The 10,815-nt window shown below is 38.9% G+C and overlaps 1 protein-coding gene, 1 long non-coding RNA gene and 1 other non-coding gene across 4 annotated transcripts; 1 reads left to right on the top strand and 2 right to left on the bottom strand.

Moving 5' to 3' along the window:
* On the bottom strand, window positions 1–7,375 carry LOC111797218 (1-acyl-sn-glycerol-3-phosphate acyltransferase BAT2, chloroplastic). 2 transcript variants are annotated; one of them, XM_023680169.2, is made up of 9 exons: window positions 7,172–7,375; window positions 6,807–6,949; window positions 6,659–6,702; window positions 2,238–2,304; window positions 1,740–1,931; window positions 1,221–1,627; window positions 988–1,074; window positions 556–851; window positions 1–461 (listed from the first exon to the last, which is right to left on the bottom strand). In XM_023680169.2, exons 2-8 carry the CDS (start codon window positions 6,859–6,861, stop codon window positions 636–638), a joined length of 1,068 nt encoding a protein of 355 aa, XP_023535937.2. In that variant the 5' UTR covers window positions 6,862–6,949; window positions 7,172–7,375; the 3' UTR covers window positions 1–461; window positions 556–635. The 2 variants fall into 2 exon arrangements, with proteins under 2 accessions (XP_023535937.2, XP_023535936.2); XM_023680168.2 differs by having other exon boundaries at window positions 988–1,089; window positions 7,172–7,372.
* A 785-nt stretch (window positions 7,376–8,160) lies between these two features.
* LOC147792541 (uncharacterized) lies at window positions 8,161–9,370 on the bottom strand. Its single transcript, XR_015421316.1, has 3 exons — window positions 9,299–9,370; window positions 8,786–9,181; window positions 8,161–8,378 (listed from the first exon to the last, which is right to left on the bottom strand). It is a non-coding gene; the product is annotated as an uncharacterized LOC147792541 (long non-coding RNA).
* A 1,136-nt stretch (window positions 9,371–10,506) lies between these two features.
* On the top strand, window positions 10,507–10,646 carry LOC147792540 (small nucleolar RNA Z247). The gene has a single exon (XR_015421559.1). It is a non-coding gene; the product is annotated as a small nucleolar RNA Z247 (small nucleolar RNA).
* The last annotated feature ends 169 nt before the right edge of the window (window positions 10,647–10,815 follow it).

The raw sequence follows: 10,815 nt of genomic DNA, 5'->3' as shown, positions 1-10,815 counted from the left end.
TGTTAAAAAGTAATTAAAAATCCATTGCTCGAGTAACAACCTGCGAAAGATGCACAATGAAAAGCTGCATCGAGTAAAGTCGGAAGGAAAAAAGGCACCAAAATTTAGAAAATTGCTTGGCCACTGCCAATACTAAGCCAACCCAAACCCCATCAAAAAAATATACAATTACCATACCGCAAAAAAATCTGCAGGGTCCTTAACGACCAAAAGATATATATTCGAAAGACTTTTACAATTTTTCTTTTCATTCATCTGATGATGCAAAACTACGAACCAAATTCGAAATTCTTTTGCGTTTGTACAATCCAAAAAGTACTCGTGCATGTCCTATAAGGCCTTTATATCTCTTCACTTCCTCCATTGATATACATTCTCACCAAAACGTTTTACAAACTTGAACCCAAGTCCCAATAATCAATCAAGCCACCTACAGCCACTACTGCTTGCTTGTTCATCGACTAGAATATGTGGACGAGATGATATGCAAAACAATGAAGTGTATGAGATGATATGCAAAAGTAATAATACCCTGAAATGAAGAGAAATTGTTACCTCGTAAAAAGTATAGATACTCCACATCAGGTGATTGAAATCTGAGTAATGAAATCAAAAATCACTTTCAACAGACGACCTCAACATTGTTTACTCAGGGCATCTGCAATTACATTTCTAGCTTCATTGCACAATGCTTCTGGATCAATTCCGACGACAGGCTTGTGGATAACGACTTTCACGGATCCCATATTCAAGATCCCTTCAAATCCCGGTGGCATAATGCTACCAGTTCCCATGAGTGTAATGGGTACAACGGGCACTTTGGTCTTTGCTGCAACACTGAATGCTCCTTTCTACAAACCATACATTTTTTGAAAATTAGAAGATATTTAATTAGAGAAAACTATGTATGCAAAAAGAAACAAACAGATTTTTATGCTTTTTAACCATTTGTATCTAACAATGGTTTGAAATATGATGTTCAGTTACCTTGAAAGCACCTAATTTTCCATCTTTACTACGTGTTCCCTCAGGAAAGAAAAATACAGATGCACCCTTCCTTATAAGCTCCATGCACTGCTTCAGACAGTCCTTCATTAAAAAATTAACTAACTTTGAAATAATAACCCAGGAACATTCTTAACCATGAAAAAAAGATTCACATTTCAAAGGTTCCAACTAATAAACTGTGCAAAATCCAAACAGATTATGAAAGAAAGTACCAATTGGCTTCTGCTATCCATGCGCTTCAAAGGAATGACACCCATCATAAACATAGCCCAACCAATAATTGGAAAGAGAAATATTGCAGTCTTGCTAATGAACTTAAAGCTTCTGCCAAGGGTAAGAAGTGTATATATGTCTAGAAAGCTCTGATGGTTGGATACGTACACAGCAGGAGAATTTGAAGAGGGCAAATTCTCCAACCCTTCATATTTGATCCTAAAAAATGGAGCGATGCTCAAACTTGCCCACATTTTAGCAATTGTATAATGAATTCTTCTGCGGTATCTATCCATCAATAACACAATTGGATGTGCCACCAGCATAAGCATAAAGAGAAAAATAGCTGCAATTGCAGTAGTAGCATAAAAGCATGCTCCTCTGACTTTTGAGCTCAATGGTACTTCTGCACTTTAGGTAGTTAAAAACAAAATAAAATTGGAATTAGACATATAAGATAGCAGGTCAAAAGAAAAGAAAAAGGTACAAAACGGAAACAAAAGTCATCCAGGAGAGACCTGATAATGGATAACCAGCTTCATGAGTTCCCATTTTTGCAACTCCTGACCTAACAAGGACGTACCGGGGGTTTCTTTTTCCACTAAGCAATTTGTTGTACCAAGGATTGTATAGATTTTTGTTCGGAGTAAGATAACACCAAGAGACGCCAGCACATTTTCTGACGATGGATGAGAAGCAATAACGTTGAGCTGTAGATCATGGGGAAACATCAAAGCCTTGGCTAAAATTAACTTTCTATATGAAAATTATAATGAAAACGTATTGTTTACCGAACCCATACAATCTAGAAAAGGTTATAAAGCATGAATCATTTTACAATATTGAAAAGGTTATAAATTTCTGTTGGTCTAGGCCAGTAAATGCTGCTAAAATACCATTGTAGAAAAAGGTAGTGAAAACTATTGAGCCGCACAAAAAAAAGTGTCATGTTAAAGTTAAGTTCTTTTACAGAAGAAATTAACTAGAAAAAGATTTCTTAGCGAGGAATAACTTACCAGCATTTCTCAAATTTGCTTGTTGATGTAGAGAGGACCTATATCGAAGACCCCTAGACGAATTAATCTGCAATTGAAGTGTTAATTAACACTCTCATGATTCAAAATAAATTAATACTAACAATGCAAAACACCAAGATGGGCATCTCTCTCTACTTCCCCCTCTCTCTTCTCCATCCCATTCTAGTGACCTCACCACCCTTCACCATGCTTCTACAACCGCCCTCTTCCTCGAACATGGATGTTTCAATCAGTACAGCCAAATGCGCTATTGAGTGAGCACAAGGTGTTTATCCTTGAAGGGTGCATGAATAGAAGAAGCCAGTAAGGTAGAACACCAAACAACCTTCGAACTTTAGAAACCAATGACCGAGAATCTCTTTGCTAAACTAGGTTGAATATCATGGAGGAAAATCATTATGAGTAAATAAAATTTAACTCGTTGTGAATGGATAGCACAACTTAAAGGCACTTCCAGTTTAAGAGGTCCCTGGACTTGTATTGTCAGTGTTATTCACTAGTAATTATTTTGTCAATAGATGAGGAATCTCCAACAAAATCCAAGGGATTTTTGTGGTTTTTTTGTTTTTCGCAACTCCCCTAGGCTTCTGTGAGAGAATCCTCATTCCCCCACCGTTGTAACTCCTTTTTCATACTAAAGTTTGTGTCCTATTAAAAACTGTGCTCAAACTAAGATAATAGTTCATTTCATAAAGCAATTCAAGCCCAATTACGGAATTAGAAACACAAAATATGTAACCGTCCAAACCCACCACTAGCAGATATTGTCCTCTTTGGGCTTTCCTTTTCGGGCTTCCCCTCAAAATTTTTAAAACGCGTCTGCTAGGGAAAGATTTCCACACCCTTATAAAAAAAAATTCGTTCTCCTCCCCAATCAATGTGGTATCTCACAATCCACCCCCTTCGGGCCCCAGCATCCTCGATGGCACTCATTCCATTCTCTACTTGATGTGGGACCCCCCTAATCCACCCCCTTCAGGGCCAGCGTCCTTGCTGGCACACCGCCTCATGTCCACCCCCCTTCGAGGCTCACCCTCCTCGCTGGCACATCACCCAATGTCTAACTCTAATACCATTTGTAACACCCCTAATTTTCTAAACCTAATTAGTGACATCAGCCCACGCATGCTTAAGTCATATATACGAAAATTTATAATAAACATCTTTAAAATAAGGTCATGACTTGCATAATAAGCTCAAAACATGAAATTCAACCGTTTTAAACAAATCGTGCTTTAATCTGACCTATCAAACTAACAGTACAATACCTAACAACTACTAACTGAAACTCAATGCGACCTATCATCTACTAATTTAAAATTCAAAACAATCACTACCCTATTATGCTCTTAAATTGACTTGCATGGTCTTCCAAGCGTTCACCGTCATCCTTGAATAGGAGCTTTTCCTTTACCTGAAAAGTCCTCAATAAGTCACCCCACTTTTACTTCCCTGAGCTGATCGAATAAGTCCTCAATGCGTGGAAGGGGATACTTGTCTTCACCGTTCTTTTGTTCAGCTCCCTATAACCGATACACAAGCGCATCAAGCAATCCTTTCTTTTAACAAATAACACCAGCGCACCCCATGGAGATACGTTGTGTCTAATAAATCATTTATCCAATAGCTCGTGTAGTTGTATCTTAAGGTCTTTAGTTCAGCTGGCGCCATATAATATACGGGGCCTTAGAGATAGGACCGGTACTTGGTTACAGCTCTATTCCAAAATCAACATCTCGTGACGGAGGAATTCCTGGCAAATCCTTTGGGAACACATCTAGGAATTCATTTGCAACTGGCACTGGGGCTAAGGGAGTTTCTTCCTTTTCAATATTCACCACGCTAGCTAGTATAGCCCACGCTCCGTGGTGAACTAACTTTTTCGCCTTTATCATCAATATCACTTTAGGCATAACTCCCAGACACGTACCCTTGAAGTTGAAACTAGTCTTGAATGGTGGCGTAAACACTTCTTTCTTGTAACAATCTATGCTAGCACGATTTTTTGCTAACCAATCCATTCCCAATATTACATCATAAGCAGTTATGTCAATTACCATTAGATCTACCTCTAGGCTAACTCCTGATATTATCACATGACCATCTTTTACTTTATAAACATCAATCAAATCCACCCCTGTCAGGGTACTAACAGAGAATTCATGCAATAAAGGTTCTAATACAAATTTTGCTTAACTAACGAAAACAACAGATAAAAATGAATCCGTAGATCCCGAATCAAACAGTGGTAAAGCAAGGTGACCAAGAACGGATAGTGTACCTGTCACCACTGCATCAGGATTTTCAGTCTCCTTACTAGTAGAGGCATAAGCTCTTGTTGGATGACAGTTCTGAGTAGGATGATCCGCAATTCTTAGTCCCCTCTGCTAATTTCCAGAATCATTCGCGCGACCTCATGGGCAGTCCTTGGCCATGTGACCCTCCTTTCCACATCGAAAGCAGGCTCTGGTGTATGCCAAACATTGACCCAGTAATTCTTCCCACATTCATTACATTTGGGTCTTTTATCTGGTCTACTTTCATTCTTCTGTTGACCACGCCTACAATCTCGATGTTGTCTGTTAGGTCGTTGTTGTGGCTATGATGAAGGTGGATCGTGACAATCAACCTGGTCATGACATCGCTTCTGTCCCACAATCGGTGGAGGTTCTCAAGATTCATCAACCCCCTCCATGGCCTTAGCTACTCTTAGGGCGGCAGCATATGTATTAGGCACTATCATCTCAACTGTACGACAGATCCTCTTGTCCAATCCTAGTATGAACCTCTGTGTCGTTCGATAATCAGTGTTCACTAAATCTAGGGCAAAGCGTTTCATTCTTGTAACCTCCCTGGCATAAGTGGTAACAAAACGCCCCCTTCAACAGTTGCAACAGTTGTGTGAATTCTTGCTGCTTACGAAATTGAGCATCCTCAGGGTAGTACTCCTCCATAAAGGCAACCTTGAATTCCGCCATGAGATTACACCTCCCTCAAGACTAATAATCTCACGGGTGGACTGCCACCATAATTCTGCATCCTCTCGCAACATGAACACTACATATTGCACCTTCTAATCATCTGGGCGGTTCAGAACCAGTCCTATCTCTTAGTGATATCGATGATGAAGGCGAAAAAGTTAGTTCAGCACAGAGCGTGGGCTATGCTAGCCAGCACCGTGAATACCAAAAAGGAAGAAACTCCCTTAACCGCAGTGCCAGTTGCAAATGAATTCACATGTGTTCCCAGAGAATTTGCCTGGAATTCCTCCGTCACAAGATGTTGATTTTGGAATAGAGTTGGAACCAAGTATCGGTCCTATCTCTAAATCGTATGGCACTAGCTGAATTGAAAGAACTCAACTAGGAGCTGTTGGATAAAGGATTTATTAGACCCAGCGTATCTCCCTGGAGTGTGTCAGTGTTATTTGTTAAGAAATAGGATGGCTCAATGCGCTTGTGCATCGATTACAGGGAGCTGAACAAAAGATCGGTGAAGAACAAGTATCCATCGATTACAGGGAGCTGAACAAAAGATCGGTGAAGAACAAGTATCCCCCTCCACGCATTGAGGACTTATTCAATCAGCTCAGGGAAGCAATAGTGGGATAACCTTATTCAATCAGCTCAGGGAGGCTATAGTGGGATGACCTTATTCAATCAGCTCAGGGAGGCTATAGTGGGATGACCTTATTCAATCAGCTCAGGGAAACTATAGTGGGATGACCTTATTCAATCAGCTCAAGGAAGCAATAGTGGGATGACCTTATTCATTCAACTCAGGGAAGCAATAGTGGGATGACTTATTGAGTATTTCATATAAAGGTAAAGCTCCTATGCACGGATGACAGTGAACGCTGAGAAGGCCATGGAAGTCAAATTAGAGCATAATAGGGAAGTTGATTGCTTTAAATTTTAAATTGGTAGATAATAGGTCGCATTGAGTTTCAATGATTAGTTGTTAGGTATTTTACTACAATTTAATTTATGTTTAAAACTAGGTTAGGTTGAATTTCATGTTTTGAACTTGGACTTATTTTAAAGATGTTTAGTATGAATTTCCATATATATGACTTGGGTTGAGTCACTAATTAGGTTAAGAAAATTAATAGCGTTACAAAATATTCCCAAATGTTAGACTACAACGCTAGCAGATCCAATAGAGAAAAGAATATATCTAGATAATGAATTTTATGTCCTTTAGGTTTGAGGCTTTTGGTTTTTACTCAGAAACTAGCACCACCAGAGTTCATCTCGCACTAGGTTAGCTACAATAAGCATTCGAGAGAACGGCTACAAGAATACAGCAAACAGAGTGCAGGGTTAAACCTTCCAACAAATATATAGAACAAACCAGTACAATGAAACAAAAGTGATAAATAGATTGACTAAAATGCTTACTGGCAGAGAAGATGAAGCACTGGAAAACCCAAGCTCTTGGTAACCTAAACATTTGATCCAACAGAATTGCATTGCATCGATTAGAAACAAATAAAATTGTGAACCCATAAGAAAAAAAAAAAGAAGAAAAAGAAAATCTCAAAAGCACCATAGCCATGAAGAGGGAGCGAAGCCCCGTGGCGAGAGAGAGAAACGGCTTCCATGGACAAAACACGAGCAAAGCTTGAGCAGAAGAAGGGTTTCACAAAACAGAGCCGCTCTATTTCATGAGAAATTGCGTCTAAGCTTAGGCTGAGAATTAAAAAAAAAATGATAAACAACCAAGACAAGAACTCCAATCACCATAGCTAAGTCAAACACGCTTGCGTACAAACATCGACAATTTAAGCTAGAAACAAACTTGGGATGAGATGATTTTGGTTCAATCAGATGAATCAGAACAAAAGGTAGAAAACCATGATGTTGGAGGGAATATTCAACAGGACAAAGTTGTTGATGAATTGAAGTGATTACCAGAACCCAGAAATGGCGGACGATACAGAAAGTGAAGAGACAAGGGTAGGGCAAAAGCTCGTCTTCTTCTTCTTCTTCTTCTTGCAGAAGAAATCACAAGGAATGGGCAATATTCGTATCTGTACAAAGGTATTTGATCGCAATCAGTATCGATATGGGCTCTGGGGATGGCCACTCTCGATAACAGTAAGAGCCGGTTCGGTTTGGACTTTTTCTTCGGAGCATATCCGTCTTTTCATAAAAAATAAAAATAAATAAATAAATAAATAACCATATATATACGTTATCAACTCAAATGAATTCTCCACTATTATTTGACAAATTTGTTCTTTTGAAACTGTTTTATAAAAAAAATTATTTTAGTTATAAACTCATTTATTTATTTTAAATTTAAAAAAATACACAACATTAATACGTCATAACTTATATAATATTTTAAATGCTAAATTAATAATAATAACTTTGTCCATTGAATAAAAAAAAATTAAAAATATACCTGTAATTTTTTATGAAAATTGTTAAAATATTTAAAAGAAATTGACTAATTAATAAAATATTCCTAACTTTCTAGAGGAGTACATCAAAATTTTCAAGTGTTACAATAACTATTACCATTAATTTTGGATGGGAATCGTTGCTACCTTATTTTAAAAATATCATTAAATGTTTAATAGAATTTCAAAAAAAAATTCTTAAACTTTAAAAAATGTCATTAAATACCTTTCATCTTTTTTTTATAAAATTAAAAAATACTCTTGTGTAGTATATGTTTAATAAATATCTATGAAGTTTTAAAAATAACATTAACATCATCTACTTTTGTTTAAAAAGTTTAAAAAAAAATTTACAGACAAAAATTGTAATACTCCTACTTTTTCTTAACCTAATTAGTGACGTTATTGCATGCATAAGACATAATGTGGAAACTCATATAAAATAACTTCGTAAATAACGGCATGCATAAGACATAACGTGGAAGCTTATATAAAATAACTTCGAAAATAACGTCATGGTCTTAAAGTAGTTCAAAACACAAAATTCAACCTAACTCAAGAAATCATTCAACAACTAAAACCAAAAAAATTAAATGCAAACGTTTATTATTCAAGATGAAACTCAAACAAAACATTCTTTGTCCTATAAAGCCCCCATTCCAACTTTCATGGTCTTCACAACGTCCGCCGTCAACCGTGCATGGGAGCCTTGCCTTTATCGGAAAAATAGAATAGCACGTGCCTTGAGTATTTTATGAAATTCTAAGTAAGTCACCCCACCTTGGGGTTAGGTGTACAGTACACATGCAAATCACATGCAAAACATGAGTGGGACCTATCTTCCATTTGCTTTATATGGCCTTAGGCCCTTGCTTTATCCGAACAAGGTGGATGTGTAGTACTTCTCCACACACAGGCCATGTACATGTACATGGGCCTACTAGGCGGGCTCGTATACGAGCTCCCTAGGCCTGACATGGTCGGTCATTACACGTCACCAAACGCCACGGAAAAGAAAAGGTCGGCATGATATCATAGCGAGCATAATATTGAACGTACGTGTCCGTACCATCATAACATAATGGGGAAGTATTCTTATGCATAAGGTCCCATGACGTACCTTACATGGCGTAATACATATTACGTTTCATTTCCTTTTTGCATTCCATATCATGGCTCAGTTAAGTAGCGTGTCTACATAGCAACATTCTTCGGTCCATCACATTCATAGCATGTAAGACTTCCATAGCATTCATAGCATATGAATTCATTCATGGAAACAGTGTAATAAGTTGCATGCATACGTAGTAAACCATTCATGACAATACAAGAAAACATAGGCATGACATAGCATTGACATTTCACATCAAATATGACGTATGCAAAGGTCACAGGGCACGCACCATCATACAAGCTAACTTCAACAGTAAAGTCACTTACCTTGTTGGCCTTGGCCGAAGTTTACTCCCGATAAGATACTCGCCACGTTACTACAATCCCAACACCTAACTATTTCCTATAAAAATCACATAACAAGCTTAGGGTCTATTCACATCATAACTAAGCTAAACCTCTTGTTTAACTACCAAAAGTAAGCCATAAAGTAATATAATTTGGCAATTAAGAGTCTAACCTCAAATGGCAAAAATAAGGGCATAAATGTCTTCAAAAGTGTCAAAAACCTAGGAATCGGTATGTTATATGTGTTAAACCTAAAATAGATCATAACTGTATATACTAAAATAGTCTAAGATTTACTAGTTTATGATTTGAAGGGTTTGTTACCAAATCTATGATTTTATGGTTTGTTACCAAATCATAGATTTGGAATGTAATCTTCATTATACGCATCTATAAATACATGAGGTCGTGACCCATATAGGTCATCGTGCCATTCAATCTAACATGGTATCAGAGCCATGCCCTAAACTTAGTCGTGCCAATAAATTGGTAAATCCTCAAATCCTCAAATATCGAACAAAGAACTCCTAAAGAAAAGGAGTCAAGCCCCTCCTCGAAGGCAGTCAAAAATGACTAAGACTCCAAAGGAGTCGAGCCTCGATTAAGGGGAGGCGCACTTTGTTCGAGGGGAGGTGTTGGATGATGGAAGTCCCACATCGACTAATTTAGGGAATGATCATGGGTTTATAAGTGAGGAATACTAACTCCATTGGGATGAGGCCTTTTGGGGAAGCCCAAAGCAAAGCCATGAGAGCTTATGCTCAAAGTGGACAATATCATACCATTGTGGAGAGTCGTGTTCGTTTAACATGGTATCAGAGCCAAGGTTTATTTTTTAAACTCCTCGCCATGTCTTCTTCCTCCTCTCCATCCACCATCTCCAACACCGTCTCAACTACCATGGCGACTTTTGGCCTTAAACAATATCCAATCCCTCTACACCATGTTGTCACAATTCGTCTAACCAAAAACAACTTCATCATATGGCGTGCCCAGCTCCTCCCCTACCTACGGAGTACGAAGCTTATGGGCTACCTCGATGGCACCAATGTTGCACCTGCCAAGCTGATCCCTTCCTCAACTGCTGCTGGTGCTGAGCTGGTCTCTAATCCGGCCTATAATCAGTGGTATGATCAGGATCAACAAGTCCTTAGCGGCCTTCTCTCCTCCATGTCTGAGGAGATTCTTCATGATGTGGTTGCCGCTACTACGTCCAAGGAGGCGTGGGATACCCTGCAGCGGATGTTTTCATCGTCAACTCGTGCTCGCACTACTCAGATTCGTGTTGAGCTTGCCACGTCCAAGAAACGAGATCAATCTGCTGCAAATTATTTTTGCAAGATCAAAGGGCTAGCCACCGAGCTGGCCGCCGCCGGCTCTGCCTTGCAGGATGATGATGTGATCGCGTATCTTCTCGCTGGTCTTGGCCCTGACTATGATCCCTTCGTCACCTCAATGACTACCAAGAGTGAAGCCCTCACCCTTGATGATGTGTTTGCACATCTAATGACGTATGAAGCTCGCCAACTACAACACCAGGCTGAACTTCAGTTAAATCTTGGATCTTCTGCCAATTATGCTAGTCGTGGTGGTCAGCAGAAGAATCGTGGGCGTAGGGATCGCGGTCGTGGTCGTTCTCAAGGTTATGCACCCTCTCGTCCTGCTGGTGATCGTCGTGGCCCTTCTGCT

This window comes from Cucurbita pepo, chromosome 6, assembly GCF_057944985.1.
Source record: "Cucurbita pepo subsp. pepo isolate OVF chromosome 6, ASM5794498v1, whole genome shotgun sequence".
NCBI classification, from domain to species: domain Eukaryota; kingdom Viridiplantae; phylum Streptophyta; class Magnoliopsida; order Cucurbitales; family Cucurbitaceae; genus Cucurbita; species Cucurbita pepo.
This window is presented reverse-complemented; position numbering and strand designations above follow the sequence as displayed.